Source organism: Bombus vosnesenskii, unplaced genomic scaffold (assembly GCF_011952255.1).
Source record: "Bombus vosnesenskii isolate JDL3184/JDL3185 unplaced genomic scaffold, Bvos_JDL3184-5_v1.1 scf7180000013379, whole genome shotgun sequence".
NCBI classification, from domain to species: Eukaryota; Metazoa; Arthropoda; class Insecta; order Hymenoptera; family Apidae; genus Bombus; species Bombus vosnesenskii.
Window position 1 is genome coordinate 1705697 of NW_022883009.1, and position 17832 is coordinate 1723528.

At 31.2% G+C, this 17832-nt stretch overlaps 1 protein-coding gene across 4 annotated transcripts in view; it reads left to right on the forward strand.

Annotated features, from left to right (window-relative positions):
- Positions 1-12152, forward strand: part of LOC117237522 (ubiquitin carboxyl-terminal hydrolase 16) — a 41722-nt gene extending 29570 nt beyond the window's left edge. For 3 of the 4 annotated variants that reach the window (XM_033501565.1, XM_033501566.1, XM_033501568.1), the window contains 8 exons: positions 1482-1744; positions 2450-2655; positions 2858-3104; positions 3188-3508; positions 6756-6993; positions 7178-7444; positions 9254-9435; positions 11588-12152. In XM_033501565.1, coding sequence (XP_033357456.1) covers positions 1482-1744; positions 2450-2655; positions 2858-3104; positions 3188-3508; positions 6756-6993; positions 7178-7444; positions 9254-9435; positions 11588-11660 — 1797 coding nt within the window. In that variant the 3' untranslated portion in view covers positions 11661-12152. The remainder of the gene's footprint in view (positions 1-1481; positions 1745-2449; positions 2656-2857; positions 3105-3187; positions 3509-6755; positions 6994-7177; positions 7445-9253; positions 9436-11587) is intronic. The other variant, XM_033501567.1, reaches the window with a different exon arrangement.
- Positions 12153-17832: the final 5680 nt, after the last annotated feature.

Here is a 17832-nt window from a genome sequence, read left to right on the forward strand (position 1 = left end):
GAATTACTACCTGCGTTTTCTCCCATTCTGAGGAAGTCGTTCTTAAGTTAGTTCGGGCATTGGGAGGGACCACCCCTCTCAACGTTATCCCCTGGGCCCCCGTCCCCCGTTATCCCCGTCGTGCAAGTCTGAGGAGATCCCAGATCCTCCTCGGCCTGTCGGCCTCTATGACCACCTAGGGTGGCGCAACACCCATAGACTAAATATTAATTCCCCCTATTCATTAAAATCTGTAACAGTGTATCGAAGATCACCCCATGAAATTTTCGAGTAGATAAAATTATTTCCTTTAACCCTTTGCCTCTATAAATAATTAATGGCGCGGATTTCTTATCCGAAGGATCGGTAGAATATTCAAGGTCGCCTATCCGCCGTTTATATATGCTTTAAACAAAAGATAAGAGTTAGGTTTGGGTTAGGTCCGTAGAAATATAAAATAGAATACGCGAGTACATGTACCGCGTAAGTGAATGCAATATAGAAATCGAAAGGGAATGCTACATGGAAGTTCTTTCTGTCCTTGTCTGATCAAACATCTACACTGATGTCGTTCATTGTTGTTATATTTTTATTTACTGTATGAATATGCATGTGTGATTAGATTAGAAGACAAGGTGCTTGTTTGCAACGTTCTCTTTCCATTCCTGTGTTTTTCAGCTCGTTTATTCACTCTATTTATATATTTCCATAGGTCATTGTATTAACTAATACTAACACACACGCTGTCACGCTCGTACAATTATTAAAAAATAATTAAACAGAATTCACTATAGTGGTATTGTCACCTTTTTGAAAATACCTCGGGAAATATGGCCGACAGTTACACGTAGAATAAAATGTTCTTCAAAATCATATCTGTCACAACATATTCAAAAATCATCGAAATCGGAGAGGACGATTCTAAAGTTTCATTCAATATTATAATATCATTATATCAATAATATCATTCAATATCTTATCTTGGTACATACATAATAGCTTTTATGTTATGTAAATTAAACGATATGTAGCATTTTATGTAAAGAATTATGATCGTTTTTGCTTTTTCAAGAAATATTGTAGATATAGAAAATTGATATATTTTATTGTATTGATCATAAAATAACGCAAAACAGTTTCCTCTTTCATTTTTTCTCTATATTTGGCATTTACGAGGAAAACGTCGGTTTGTAACAATGCAATAATTCTGCAAGTGGTGGATTATCAAAAATTGGCAATTAGTTTATACACATTTAGTTCTCGCAACTGTTGCGTAATAGAATAGATAGTGATATATGTATTCGTAACAATATTATTATATTATTAATAATTACGTATCATTTTTTATAAATATTTTTATAAATGTTATCTTACTGCACTTACTTGAACTATATTTTATTCAATTTAATATTAATTTTAATCATTTTACTTGTCAAAGATTTATAATGATTGCTGTTTTTAGCAATATGTATTAGTGAATGCGTTTATGTTTATCTTTTTAGAGGTACCAGAGTATAATTCTGAAAGAAGTTGGTTTGAACGAAAAAACTAATCCAGAGGGTGTAGAAGAAAACCTCAAATCACGTGTAAAATTTTATGGAAATCAGGCTAGCTCAAGATTACTTGGACCAGAACTTGTTTTTCGTGGAGTTTTAGTTTCAACATTAGAATGCTTGGACTGTCATCATTCTTCACAGAGTACAGAACCCTTCTTAGATCTCAGTTTGCCGGTTATGGCAGATAAACCACAACCACCAGTTTTGAAGTAAGAATAATTTTCTGAAATATGTGACAGTAGAGAAAGACGTGAATGTCTCATTTAATCTTATTGACTAAAATATTTTGTACAGAGATGTTATATGTATTTTAGAAGTTAAAATGTAAAAGTTATCAGGAGAACATTACGTGATTCTTAGGCAATATTTCTGCGATGGAAATATAGACCAATATGCACATAAAAAGGTGTTAAAATTTCGGAAGTATACCCTTCATTTTATTTGGGAAAGAAATAATTTCATCCAAGATACGTTAGTGCATTCTTAAAAGTAGTAACGCTATTAGAGGTTGTAGGGATAAAGCACTCATCCTGTATATTGAAAGGATTCGTCAGTTTCCTCTTTGTATATGTCATATATATTATGATATGCGATTAAATGAGACATTCTATCCAAAAATAGTAACAGTGTACTTGATAACATTATTAAAAATAACAATAGGAACAGTAATAAAAATATATTACTATATCCGTCATAACCTTGTAGTAGTTAATATTTTATAAATTATTAAGGATATTCATTTAAATCAACACATACATATATTTTTATTATATTAGTCTATAAATATATTCTTAATATTATATTGAAAATGGTAGAAGCGAATTTGCTTGCACAACTTTTGCATGTCTTGCTATAATTAATGAAGTAATAATGATTCTAATAGAATAACTTTATTACGTATATATTTATTTAAGAAGAAAAAACAATGGCTTTGAAGATACATTTGATATAATGGGAAATAATATTTCACATGTACCTTCAAAATATCAATCAAAAAAAGAAAAGAAGGCTGCTCGGAAAAAACGAAAAAATAAGAAACAAGACATTCGTGATCATGGTGATAGTTCTGTCCCGGATAAAAGTAATACTGTTGGAGAAAATAATAGTGTACTTGAATCAGGTAAAATATTTTAAATTTTGTAAGCATTATTTTGCATTAATTTTTGAAAACTATAACATTTAGTTTAACTAATTTTTTGAATTCAGATAAATGATTGAATTGAAGAAAATATTTGCATGAAAAATCGTTTTTTCTTTTTCTTTTTTCTTTTTTTTACATCATAGTAATTTGAACGCATAAGCATAGTAACAAATTTTTGTAGAAGAAAGCGATGCAGATGTGGAAGATAATGCAGAAATAGAAGGCATTCTTCCAGAAGTTGCTGAATCAGGTTATAGTTCAGAAAAACAGTCTACGTTAACAAGTCCTGCCTCTCCATCGACCGATACGATGAAAGCAAGGGAAGCTACTAACGAAATACCATTGGATAATGACCTACAATTTGGTGCAACAAATAATATTTCCTTAATACAACTTTTAAATCGTTTTGATGCAAATTCGTTGCCCAGGTATTATCAATCATAATAGGGTAGATTAATTTGCTATTTTTATTAAATAAGACGTTTAATTCAATACTATATTTGCTTCACAGTTCGAGTTCGAATGCATGTACACCAAATTTATCGCAAACAAAAGCTTTAGATGCTCTAGATAGTTCTGAAAGCTTGGAAACTGAAAGTGGAATCCAAACTAGATTTTCTATATCTACTTCTTTAGCAATGACTTCGGATTTAACGAGTCCAGAAGATCCAACTGTTAGTTTCAACCCGATTATGTCAAAAGAAAGTTCAAGTTCTATGATTACTTTAGCAAATGATGAAACTGTGGAAAGTATTAAATTATCAACACCTAGCCTGAATTTAAAGGATTCTGTTAACCACATCGAACAAGAAGCATCTACGTGTAATCAATGGTATTGTAGAAATTTGTTTTATTTTTTAAATTTCATGCTTTTATATTTCATGTTTATGTTAAATATTACATTTCACAATCTTTTAGTTTTATTATTATTGAATATTGATTTTTATAGTTATATACATCAAAGGTAAACGTTAATGTTGTCTCTCCTCATTCACATACATCATCCATTTTTATATCATTATATTAATTTCCGAACATTGCGTTTAATAATAGTAAAGATTTATTATACATACTTACATAGGGATTTCTATCTTTCAAACGTATAATTTCTCAAAACTTAGATTTTATATTTGGAGTCCGTTCACATCCCTTACATTAACCACCAAGTTTCATTTTGATTGGCTACTGTCGTCATCCGAAACAATATTCACAATTATTTCTGTAATATAAAAATACTTGTGGGGTTAATGAATCTGCAGATGAGCATAAATGCGCAGATTAAATGCTCTTTTTACATAAGTAGATTTAACTGTGTTTTAGGTTTAAAAAATTCTAACAAAATTATAGTTCTTAATTTTATAATTCCCGGGTGGGTGTAAGCTTCCTCGAACTTACAATTCAAAATATGATAAAAATAGAACTATTTCTATTTTATAAACAATCATGTATTGTTATATACATGTTTAAGTTTTGATTATTATATGTGAAAAATACTGCACATAAGAAAAAGAAGACGGAATAGGTGCCACTACGTGTTACGATCGTGATATTAATCGGCCCCTAGTTCTTCCTATCTCCAATGATAATCACAGAATGAAGAATCCAGCAATCAAACAAAACAGTCCAAAAGCGAAAATTCAGCCCATTATAAACGTATTGATGGCCAAAAACAAAAGAACTAAATATAGTAGTTTGTCAAACAATCAAACAAATTTGTTTTAAATGCAAAAATTATGCTGAAAACACAGTAAATATTTTACTTTGCCATTTTTACTTAACACCGAAGGAATCAGTAGAATTAGATTCAAGGTAATTTCATATCATTATACTATTTTACAGTGCCATTCCATTGTACAAATATATATAAAAATAAATTCGGAGCAAAACGTATCATCTTCGCGATGTATAATACATTCAAAAATTATAAAACTTTCATCAAAAATGGAGTTTTCCAAGACAAATACCTATATTAGAGAATAGTAAGCGTAGCTTGGTGGAGCCCCTCCTCGCCCCCTCCCCCTCCCCTTTCTCGCCCCCGTGAAAACTTACGTGACAACTTAAAGCTCAAGAGTACCAGAGCCAAATTCTGAATTTACATAATAAATAACGAATAGGTGAATAATGATTTGATGATTACTGCAATAATACCTGTCTGCATTGTGCATATGTATTGGGTTGGAACAAATGATCGTAATATTTTTCAGTAGCAACATTTAGACATGTGAAAAGCCAACATTTGAAAATGAAACTTCAATATTTTAAAACAAGACATATTCTGAAAGGTGATATTTTTACGCGTATTTCTCTGCAATTTGTGGGTTTATGAATTTTAAGTGCATTTACATTAAAAGTAAAGATGGGGAAAATAAGGTGCATTTTTACCATTTGATATTCTTTTAATAAAGAAGGGAAACATCACTTTATAAACAACAAAAGAGATATATATGTGCTGTTCATAGAGCTGGTGCTGTGGGTGAGGATACCGTTCCGAAGTAGCTAGTTTGGTCCACACAATATGTCACATGACACATATATTGTTGAATAAATCTATGTACAAAGAAATCTATGCATCGAAACATTGTCTTTGAATTCCACTTAAAAAAGGCTACAAATTTTTGTTCTAACCCAATATTATGTACTTTATCACAATGAATATCGAAAATGATTTTCCACGATTACCATAGCGCTATTCGATACTTATATAAATACATCGGTGAATATCTGTAATAAATATTTGCCGCAGAAATAACCTTGATCTTCAATTTCGACTTTCGAATTCTTTTTTTAATGCATTATAAACTCAAAGGAACCATGGGTAGCAACTCAGTTGTTCTCTTGGAAAAAGTGTTAAAATACTGTTAGTTGCAGGGAAATGCAGGGAAATGCAGGGAAAATAGTATCTATTGCTGCTCGTTAATAGCCCGGATCCGTTGTCACGTCGGAGACACAAGAAATCACGTGAAAAATAGTAACAACTTGCATATCCCATATCTCCTTTTGTTTTCTTCTTTCTCAGTATCATGTGTTTCTCCTTCTTCCTTTCTCTTTTTATTTATATTTGAAGGACATGTAACTCAAACAACTAGCCGTTATCTTTAACGGATCACTTTCATACGTAAATACATACGTAGTGCTGAGTTTATGTTTGTTTTAATTCGATAATTGAACAAAAAATTATGATACAATTAAAATTTTCCCAAAAATTCACTAATAATAGGGCTACGAATTTATCATCAATAATAGTTTATTTGAGAAATTGTAAAGGTATATTTATATAGGAGCTGTCAAAATCAAGATTTTTAAGTGTAGAGTCTTGTAGAAAATATATTTTGACGTTTAGCCAGAACTATACCTGTTTTTTTAGGTGTGCTATTTAAAGAGAGTGCAGATATACTCATGTCCAGATCATTACTTACATGAAATGAAATTGATCAGTTAAGCAAGTAGAATATGTAATTATCAGTAACAATCAGTAAACCACTTTTTTTTAAATTTTGTTTCTGTAAATCTAAAGATTTGTCGTGTAAATTAACGTAGAAAAATATTTTTGAACATATCGATAATGGCCCTTTTTCGTCGATTAAGACATTGTATGGCTTCGTTTATTAACGAAGTAATAATACTTTGTTATTGATATCGTAACACTGCAAAGAATAATTCAGCTGTTTATTATACATGCCATAAGATATAGTACATAATATTATTTAATTGCGTTCATAGGAATTGTATAAGTTTACATAGAAATTTGCGCTTTATTTGTAACATTTTGTTTTTTAATGAGAAATGTATTATTGCACAAATAGTCCTAGCTTCCTAGGCAAAGATATGCGCAATATGTGACTATTTTACCAGATTATATCAGTTCGATATTTCACGACAACTTTTACCATGTATTTTTACACTTTTTTATTTGCTATATTTTACTATAATTGAATATTACGCCAGTTATATTATTCAACTATATCATCTGTGTTCAACTTTTGATTGCAAAAAATAATATTACTGCCGTTAATGCTAATTATATTATATTACTTTAGTTTAAATGATTTTAGAATTTCATACATTTATTTTCATAATAGGAAAACAAGGAGAAAAACAGAAGAATGTTCTAATGACGTTAATAATAGAATTGATAACATCACTTCTGGTATTTCAAAAATAGGAATTAATGGTAGTCTTCAGCAATCGCCTACTAGATATACAACTAAGGAAGGAGAATGTTCCATACAATCGTGTTTAAATCAGTTTACAGCTTTAGAATTGATGAGTGGGAGCAATAAAGTTAGTTGTGAAGCTTGTACTGCCAGAGAAAGAAAGGTATAGTTTAACAATGCAATTTAACAGTTATATTAATTAATAATAATTGAAATAATTCATAATAATTAATAATAACTAATAATAATTAATAATAATGTATATTTGATTGAAAAATTCCTTACTTGAAAATTGCAGTTTTTAATGCAATAGGATCTAAAATGAAATAAATTTTTCATAATGTCAGGTGAGACCGAATTGTAAGATGATCTGCACTCCAAGTACGAAACAATACCTGATCTCTCGAGTACCCGCTGTTCTAATCCTCCATTTAAAACGATTTCAAGCACAACGAGTCGATTTTCGAAAAGTAACAAGGCATGTTTCATTTCCAATATTACTTGATCTAGCACCTATCTGTAAAAATCATAAAAAAGCTAGAATTTATGCACTGTATGGTGTTGTTGAACATAGTGGAACTATTCACGGTGGACATTACGTGGCTTACGTAAAGGTAATTATTTAAATGTTAAGAATTTAATTATAAATTATTACAAACCTATTTAATGCACTGTTAAAATGATATAATGTTATAAATATTATCAAATTATGATATTAAATTATGTGTCAAGTATAAATATTGGGTCACCCCATAAGTAATGCCGTTGTAACGTTCGGTATTTGGTAGCGAGCACGTCACACAATTGAATGAGAAGCGCCTAAGCTTTATCTTTATTTCTAATGTGGATCCGACCTTTATTGGTGTAAAAAGGGGATAGTGTGGAAGAAAGAGAGAAATGTATTGAATCCGATGAATAATAATATGCTTTTATTTATGATACTAAAAGAAAGAAAGGAGAAATATAATAGTTGATACGACTCATTCTAGATGCTTGTTTGTTTTTCGTTACTGTGCTATATACTCACACTCATTTGAGTGTTTCTCCTCTCAATCTCGTAGTACCGCTGTCCCAGTCTACGTTTGTATATCAGCGTTCTACAAATGTTACAACAAGTTATGTTACAAAAGATTATGTCATTGTTTCAATGTGCAAACTAGATTTATACACAATCATTTGGGCAACGCTGGACATATACCGGACAAAGCTCTACACTATCCCACAGATTTAAGCCTATTGCCTTTTTACGGATATCTGCGGTACACGTACGAGACTTATTCAAAACGTGTACAAGTCGGGGCAAGAGACTTGTGAATTCGCGGTACTGACTACTCGTCTAAAGTTCCACCTTTTAAAATTGGGGTTTCCCGTAACAACGTTGCAGTGCTTGTGGTCGCTGAGACTTTTTTTTTTTGTACGTGGAGAAATCCTCATGGACACTCCGCTGCTGCAGTAGACGCGTAGCAGCAGAGTAGTGTCAGACTCCTACCGACTAAAACTCCAAGATGACCATCTTACGCGTGCGACGGGGGTGCTCTAGGAACAAGGTGGTCGCTGAGACTGCACATTCTTGGACGGTGTGGCGCTCCGAGTATGGGACAGTATATACTCATTGCATCCCGTCTGTATACTCGAAGCGCGCGTGCAAGAATGCGCTTACTTCCATCTATAGGAGCCTCCGAAATCGTAAAGATGTGGCTGCAATTATTACCATTCCATATTAGGTCATCAAATTATATAGACAGGACATAACACCATTCTTATGAAAGTTAAATTTAAAATAAGAGATGTTGTTACTATCAAAGTTTTACAAAATTTGAAAAGAATATTTAATAGATAAAGGTAAAGAATTATAAAAAATGCAAGAAAATCCATCATTAATTGATTGCCAACAGGTAATCTCTTATTTTTGTTTAGCATAAGGAAACCGACAACTGTATCATTACTTATGGGATATCCTAATACATAATAAAATACTGTTCGTTCGAGTAAAAGTGGAGCTTTTAGAAATCGTTAGAACCAGAAAATGACACAGACGGACCTATAAGAAATTTTTAACTGACAACCGACTTAATACGAGACCTGTACAATTACAATCAACTAGATCAATGACAGGTAACAGAAGAAAGCGTTTAGGATAAAATTTTATATGGAGGACTACAGAACAATGAGAACCAATGCACCGCTTCCTTTTTATTCGGCTATGTGTCGTGAGACTTCACTTTTTCTCGTTTAACCTATATACATTATTTTTTGTCCTCTTATACAGTTCTTTTTTATTTAGTATGCTCTTCACACACATATTTGATTATTTGTAATTAATTACTGTATATTAAAAGGATGTATCTATTATTTGACATTAAAAATTTTGCACATTAAGTATTAAAATATACAGCTTTCAAGAAATTATGAATGTTTTTCAGTCACGATTAGCACTAACATCAGATGATCCTCGATGGTCATTTTTGCCACCAAAAGATGTTAGAGATTTACAAGAAAGTTCATATTCTTCGAGTTCTGAGTCTGAAACTGAAGAAGCAGCTGCAGCTCCCTCATCGACAGTAAGACCGCCACCCGGTAAATGGTATCATGTTTCGGATTCCAGGTATGTAATTTTTTAATGTATGTATAACACGATACATCCTATGTAATTAAATGAAATAATGAAACCATAGTATGTGAAACGTTATAAAGATTATACTTGTACATATGACATATTATTAACAGTCTATTGAATATTTCTAATTGAATATTTATGCATTTTTTGGAAGTTGAGAAAATATACAGGACATGAATGATGTACAAAATTACAGAATATTTTGTTGTGTGTGTTTAAAACTTAGATATGGAAAATAAAATAAAATTCACCAGATCAACACAAAAAATTCAAATTATATCTTTTATTTTTAATTATATCTTTATTAAAATATTTACATATCGGCTTACAAAGATAAATCTTCCTCAGTTTCGATATGGGAGACATAGCTGGGGCAGATTCAGAATACTAAAATAAGAAAAAATGTTCATATTATATAAACATATGTATAAACATATATGTCTGATATCATCTTGCTTTCGAGTAAAAGCTTGTTTTGTCTTGTAATGGTTGCTTGCCTACCTTCAGGATAATTGCTCAAAATGATTACAGCTTTAATAGAGGCTTGAATACGTTACATCGTAGACTGTCAAACTTTTTTGAACAGGCTACATGGATTTGCCTGCAACTTTAATCATCATATTGATGAAGAGTTTAACATTGTTAACTAACGTTTCATGAACAACAGATTTTAAATGTCCCCATAACTAATAATCTAAAAATTAGTGTGCTCAATTTATTCCATCTATTTCTCACATACAACGGAATATCCCACATGTAAATAAGTCAAGTATAGTTATTGATGGATCAAACAAATCTTTACTTAGGTTCCATCTCTCCCATTGCGTTCATAAAAAATATGGATTTGCAGATGTTTCAATTAAATCTTAATATGCCTTTTAAATATTTACCTTAAATACTTACCTTATCATTTCCAGCCTGTTTTATACTTCCCAGCCTCATATCTTTGCTCTATGCAGCATAATACTTTTAATTAATGAGTCAAATTATTTAGATATATTTTAGATATTTAAATCCTTTTATTGATCCTCCACTTTTTTCCTTCCCAACCCTTCACCTTCCCAAAATTATTTTTCTATTTTCCACTTTCCTCTCGCGTTTCTGAAAACCATTATTTTGGAATTTTCTCATTTCCTCCATTTATTCTGATGTTTTTGCCTTTCTATTGTCAGTCCTCCACCCTGTCCCTTAGTCCCTAGTTTCCTTTATTTTTTATTATGCTCTGGTCTATAATAGGATCTTCCTTTCCTTTTTTCACTCTTTTAATGTCCTTTTCTTTCATTTTCATCTGTTTTCTTTGAGTTGTCACTCCAATCTGTTCGTATCTGACCATGTATTACGTCCTCCACACTGTAGTGTTACGAGAGAAACGTTATTATTAAAAGAAATGTTTCTTAAGAATTGTTTGTGAAGGGGCACAATTTCTGGTGGGAGATCCAGATCAGAATTATCAGATCCAGATCCAGATCGATCCAAATCGGATTAGGATCGGATCAAGTCGAGATCAGATCGAGATCGGATGGGATCAGTCAAGTCGATCGATCCGAGATCGAGGATCGAGAATCGAGGTCAGAATCGAATCGAGATCGGAATCAGTCGAATCGAGGATCCAGTCAGGATCGAATCGAATCGAGGTCAGACCGAATCCGAATCCGAATCCGAATCCGAATCCGAATCCGAATCCGAATCCGAATCCGAATCCGAATCCGAATCCGAATCCGAATCCGAATCCGAATCCGAATCCGAATCCGAATCCGAATCCGAATCCGAATCGAATCGAATCAAATCAAATCAAGTCAAATTTGTAATTTCTACCAAAAAAAGAAAAAAATAGTATTATTAAAATTTGTTCACAGATCGCTTAATACATACAGTTTTATATAACTTATAAAAGCTTACAAATAAGATTTATGAAACATTTATTAAAAATTGATATGAAATCAAGTTTGAAAAATGTTTTTATGTGTTGTTTTTAACACACTTGGTAGTAAAAGGAATATTAAGAAATTAAGTACAGTTTTACTACCACAATTCTGCTACTAATTGTTATATATTTAAAAAAACTGAACAAATTTAATTTTCGTTTGATATAAGTAGAAGTAAATCTAGATTGTATTCATAATTTCATTTTATGTTTTAGAGTAACAGAAGTCGACGAAACAACTGTGTTACAAAGGCAAGCCTACCTCCTATTTTATGAAAGAATTCTTTGAGCATTTTGATAAGTCTCAACCTGAGATCAGCGAAATCTGGATTTTGCAACAGTAAAATGCAAGTCAAATGAAAAATAATAGAGCTAATCTTAAAATATTATAAACGACGACCATTTAGACTAATCAAGAACAATACTAAAATTTATTTCTGGAGATTTAGATTTTAATTTAAAATTGACTGATATGTACGTCAGTTTGCAATCGATATCAAATGGAAATTTTTATTTAAAATAGTTTTTCATTCAAATTAATCACGTTGAGAATACATTATATAATATTCTTTTAAATTAATACATGACTTTACTATACTTACTAGAACATAATTATAAAATTTATTTATTTTATCAAATATTCAATATATTTATGTGCACAACCATCTGCTATCAGATTGTGAGGAAGATTTCAGAAGGTCAACATTCTGATAAAGTATTAAAATACTGCGAGTAAAGATGAAATTTATGTTTAGAATAAATACATAATTAGTAAATTGAATTGGGGATTAATATTTTAATCGTTAATTAAGTAAAATAATACATTGACTTTTTAACAAAATTGTTCTATGTACTGTTACTAATGATAAAATAAGTGTAAAGATACACATTTCATGCTTACAAATTTGATGTCTTATTTTTTAAATGTTCAGCTAATTGATACCGTTTTGTATTTTTAAAAATTTGTTTCTGAACCAGTCAAAGTAATATTTAAAAATATAATAAATTTTAAACACACAAGTTACGGAATAAAGAAGCTATTTGTAAAAGTAATACATATTTTGCAAATAAGGATAAAACTATAAATTACTACTTATTTTCTTTTACATGAATATAACTTAAATTTTGTGCTGCTGCTATGGATATGATATTATCATGATTTACTTTAAATGTAGTCAAATTCTAGATTGAACTTAATTATTCAAATACATGTATTTATGTGTTTCAATTGCATTTATAAGAATAAATTACTATTAAGTCCAATTATCATAAATTTCCTGTTGATTTATTTCATTGATTCATTAACCACATTACGTTAAAGATTACCGAGTGTACTCACGTGTATCATTGACGCTTTTGTTTTTAATCTGCAAATAGTTATATATTAATCACTCTGCAGAAATGAATATTTGTATTAATAAGTATTGTAATCCCTGAGATTTATTATCTATTATTAATTGAATGATTTTCAGAATCTCTGAACGTATTTAATAATAGACATATTTCCATAACACATGTAATATACCTTAACAGCAGATATTAGTTAATGTTAAGGTTTTATCTCGTAATAGAGAGAGAGGAAATGCGTAGATGAATGTATAATAGAAATATATTTATGTATAAGTACAATGTGTATCCTAGTCTAGATCCGCATGCTGACAGCGTTATTTTACAAAAAAGCTTCGAATTCATGGGCCTATGGGTATTTATATAATTACAAAAAGCTGGCCTGTCTGTACTCCGCTGCATCATCTGTGCAAGGCATGTTCCCAGAAAAGGCTGTGAGGCTGAGAGGCCCTTCAAACTGATTTAGTGCTAAACAATACTCAATGGTTTCGAGGGCTAAAAAAACTAAACATTAGAGAAGATGTGAAGTTTTCCTTCAACAGTTAATAAATTTTAAACTTCGTACACTATGCAGAGAGGGGGCTGTTGGATTCCAAACGTGGCATTCAATACCAGTTGAATCATGTTAAAAACTGATCTCCCGGATTTATGATTTATGATGCGGCATTAAAGGATTTGATAACCATGAATGAAAATCCAGAAACGTTACCTGTACAGACTAATTACCGTTATAATTACGATATGAAATCAACAAAGGAGGAACTGTATTTTTTCCCAAAATCTCTTGCTTCAAACGTTTCTGCAAAACGCTCCAATTAAAACCCAGTAATATACAATGACTCGCATTAATATTCAGCACCATGGTGCGCGAAATGTTGTATTATGTTACTTGATATATATATATATATATATATATATATATATATATTATTCATTCGTATCTGTTTCAAGAAGCAATGTTTAAACATTTGACACTTGCCCCGCGAACATGATTCATCCTATTCATATTCCGTGCTTCCTATTCCAGTGCACTTTTTTCCGTAAAAATCAGTAAATTTGCAAACGTTGTATCTTAAAAGCTAATTGAAATTGGTCGTATAGATGAAAAATTAATGAATTCGTTTTGAAAAGCACTATGAAATGGTCTGCAGAAGAGTATATAATAGTTACTTCTAGAAAAACTAATTTGATCTTTATATCCTGCAAAATAATTACGTAAAAACAATTTTCGTATATAACACTTTTTGTATCTGCAATACAAAGAGATATATATTATATATATGTTAAGCCGTGTCTAGAATTACCACGGACATCCTATATAAGTATGTGATAAGTAATAATATTTTGTATATCGTAACGTTCGAATATAAGTAATTTTCTCTTTTATAATTATCGAAATATTCGTCAGGAAATGATTTGTTAAAAAATGGCCTTTTATTATTATGAAATTACGATTCTTCTATTTTATTCTATTCAATTTTCGAGATCTTTAAGTTTGAGGGTATAATTGTTTGTAATATAGATATTATAGAATGTGAACTTTGTGGGAAGGATATTGCGATTTCTACCGTTTCTAGATTCGTAGATAGTGGAATCTCGATGGAACGGTGCTTGTTTGATATTGCTGTTTGCATTTATTGCATTTTCCGCTTTCTCTATTCTTTACGGTGTTATAGTGTTTTAATGTAAAATGATGGTTATTCTTGAAGTTTGTTTCTTGCAGGCATAATAAATCTGGGTTGTGTAGTTTCGGATTATTTGGAGTTCTTCGTAGAGTCTGTAGTATCCATCTAAGTTCAATTGTATAATCGTTTTCACAATTGTGCAATTTGTTTTATTTATTGTGATATATTTGTTAGCTGGCAACCTATGCGAAGACAGTATCGATTTCTGACGTCCAAGTACTCATGTGACTATCTTTTGGTGATTTTTTCGTAAGTTTTTCCGCAGATTCGCTCAATTCTATTCTTCATTAAGTTAGAAAAATTTACCAAATGTCCAGCTGGACAAATTATAAAGTAGAAATTAAATAATAAAAAAATTCTATTCTTGATGTTTTCTGTATAATCATTTACTACCTGTAATGGATGGGCAGCTTCATGGCAATTTTCAAGGAATCTTCTTAATCGGATCTCGCTGGCTATTTGAATGATTATGGCTTATTCTTTGATAGGGCATTAGCGTAAGGTTTATTGCATATAGTTAGGTTTGATTCCATTATATTTGAAGTTGAAGTATTCTATCTTCTTGAATCTCGATTAATTGTGATTCCACAATTAATTGTGATAAACGTGATTTCATCGTTGTTGGTTTAGATCCATGCAAGTATGTGCAATATCAACATTGTTGTCATTAATACTTTCATTGACACTGCTTCTGCGTCTGTGGCTCTCGTGAGAGATACACAGCCGATTGTATATTGATTCACAGTGTTTAGTTTTGCAATACTTCATTTCTACACTGAAATGTCAATGCTCCATACTTATCGGAGACTCTACGCTATTTGCCTTGCTTCCCACTTTTATTGTTCGTGAAAATTTTTTGGAAGTATTCTTAATTGGCTAAAACTAAAGGAGGAGTTAGCCAATCGGTATTTGTCCATGATCACGGCGGGAGTTGGCAATGTAACGAGATTTCCTTCTGGCCCAAGGCCAGAATGTTATCGACTATGGACATCCGGTCTGGGATTGATATCCCTCGGGAAAAACCTCGACTTATGACACCAATAATTTGCTATTGAGGCCATCGAAAAATACTGTAACGAAATCATGTACTACAGAAAGTTATTTATTAAAAGCTAACGATTTTTTAAAAAATAGCTTTGGTGCTTTCGTGTCATAAACCGTACTAGTTGTTTGCATAAGAAATTCCTCTTTTGCTTGTGCAGCTAATCGCTACAGATACTTAAAAAGATTTCGATAATAACGTAACTTTTCTAGGTAGAAGTACATTCCTTTATTGTTATCAATTTATCATTTCAAGCGATGTAATGCGGGAGATGTGATGTCATTTTCAACAAGATTATATTTGTAATAAGTAATAACATAATGCATTTAAATTACAATCCTTCATTTACACCAATAGAGCGCTAACGGCCGAAACTTGTATTCGTATTTAAAATACACTTTTCCTCATGCATTTTTTATACTTTAACTGCATGTAGTTACGATTCGTCTTAGAAAAAGTTAGATGATCTAGTCGAAAAGCTACTTCTTCGTGGATTTGTACGGAACTTCATAAAATCACTTTGTTATGACAAATTTATAACATATAACGAAAAAAATTGTTAATTTTGAGTTTAAAAGTGTTTAAGCTATGATGTCGAAAGTCTGTACGACTTTCATTCAAAGTACATGCACTTGCTTCTATAGTAGCGATTAAAATGAGATAGATACTGAGTTTGTGATTTACCATTTACGTCCACATATCGGAAAAATGAATCTCTTCAAGATTTTTGAAAAACGGTTGAATTTAGTTCAGAAATTCTCACGGCTATTGGTTCAAACGCAGCTCTATTTCCTGTATCGCTTTAAATAAAGGATGTCTGAGCTAAAAGGCGCTTCTGTTTTCTGAGTGTCTTTTGAAGAAGTTTCAAAGAAAGCGGGTGGACAATGATATTCTCAATTCGTAACATTTGAGTAAAACTTTTACTAATGTATAATTAAAAACAAGACACGATATAACTTGGAGTACTATTTATTTAATAACATTTACTTATTTTTTTCAGTTATGAAATATGTATGTAAGTGTGATTTGAAGTATATTGCCTTTGATCTCATTTTAATTAGAAGAATCTCATAAACACGTTAGTAAAAGTTTAATTTGAAAAAAATTGTAAATAAAAAAGTTTCATCATTGAATTAAGGTAATAGTGAGCAATTTGGTTAGCCACATTTTTCATGCTTTAATATGTTAAAAAGGGCTATTTAAATGGCATTTTTCTCAATTCGATGAGTATATTGTATTTTTTTCTTTCTTTTTTATGTATATCCGCCGATTTTTTCGGAACGGTTAGATCAATTGAGATGATTCTTTTTGCATCTTGTAGGGCATGTTTTCTTGTTGGTTCCACTAAAAAACTGATTCATTTTCTTCATTCTTAACTATTGTTGTTGCAAATTACCCATTATTCACTGATATCATTTCGTTATGCCTGATCGTTGTCACTGGAAGCGATGAAACTGGGCCATTTCCTTGTAAAATTTTCTATGGAAGCTTACTTCGTCCATTTCTGCACATAGGTTTGTCGCTCAAAGCTAATTTGATCCGTGTTTTTTTTATTACTAATTCTTCGTTTTAAATATGCTTACATTTCATCTTGTAATGTGTAAAGACATTGTTCATATGAAATAGACCAGAACTCTTTCTTTACGAAAGAAGTCTTTGCATTTCTACAAATGCTCTTTCGTCATGCGTTTTATTGAGAATTTTGTTTGGTACTAAATTAGATACGGATAGGCCGTTTAAACTTATCACATGACTAAGAGTGACGTAGACTTGGCTATTTCCAAAATTTTCTTTAGGAAGATCAATTACATCTCTATTTAGTGTAGTCCCTTGTAATTTATGTATGATTACTACCCAGCTTAGAGTAAACGATAACATTCTTCGTTCAGTGTCTTCATTAGCTTTCGTCACCTAAAATGTTATTTCTACTGGAGATATCGGAATCTAGCTATCGATATCTTTGAATCTGCTTCCAATGGATTCATCGTAAAATTTTATAAGTACTGAGTCCGACAATTTTCCCTCTTCCAGCTGATCTCTTCGAAGAGTTGGCTATGTAAATTTCTTTACAATTTCTATTGCGTCCTTTATTAAACCATACAAAAATTGGCATGTTTTGTCGCTCTTATGACCGCTCAATTTACGTTATTATATACAAGAATCCTCTACTGTTATTTATATTTTTAGCAATAACGTTTTCTAGTGGTCTTTCTCCATATGTAGTTACTTCCTAAGATTTGTGTAATGAATTAATAATGTACATATAAATTAATTTCGTTAATTTATCAATGATTTTTATGTTATATTCGTCCATTAATTTTACTGTCGGTAATATTCTTACTGCTGCGCCCTTCTCAAACTCTCCAGCTAGAGTAGTATTTCTATTA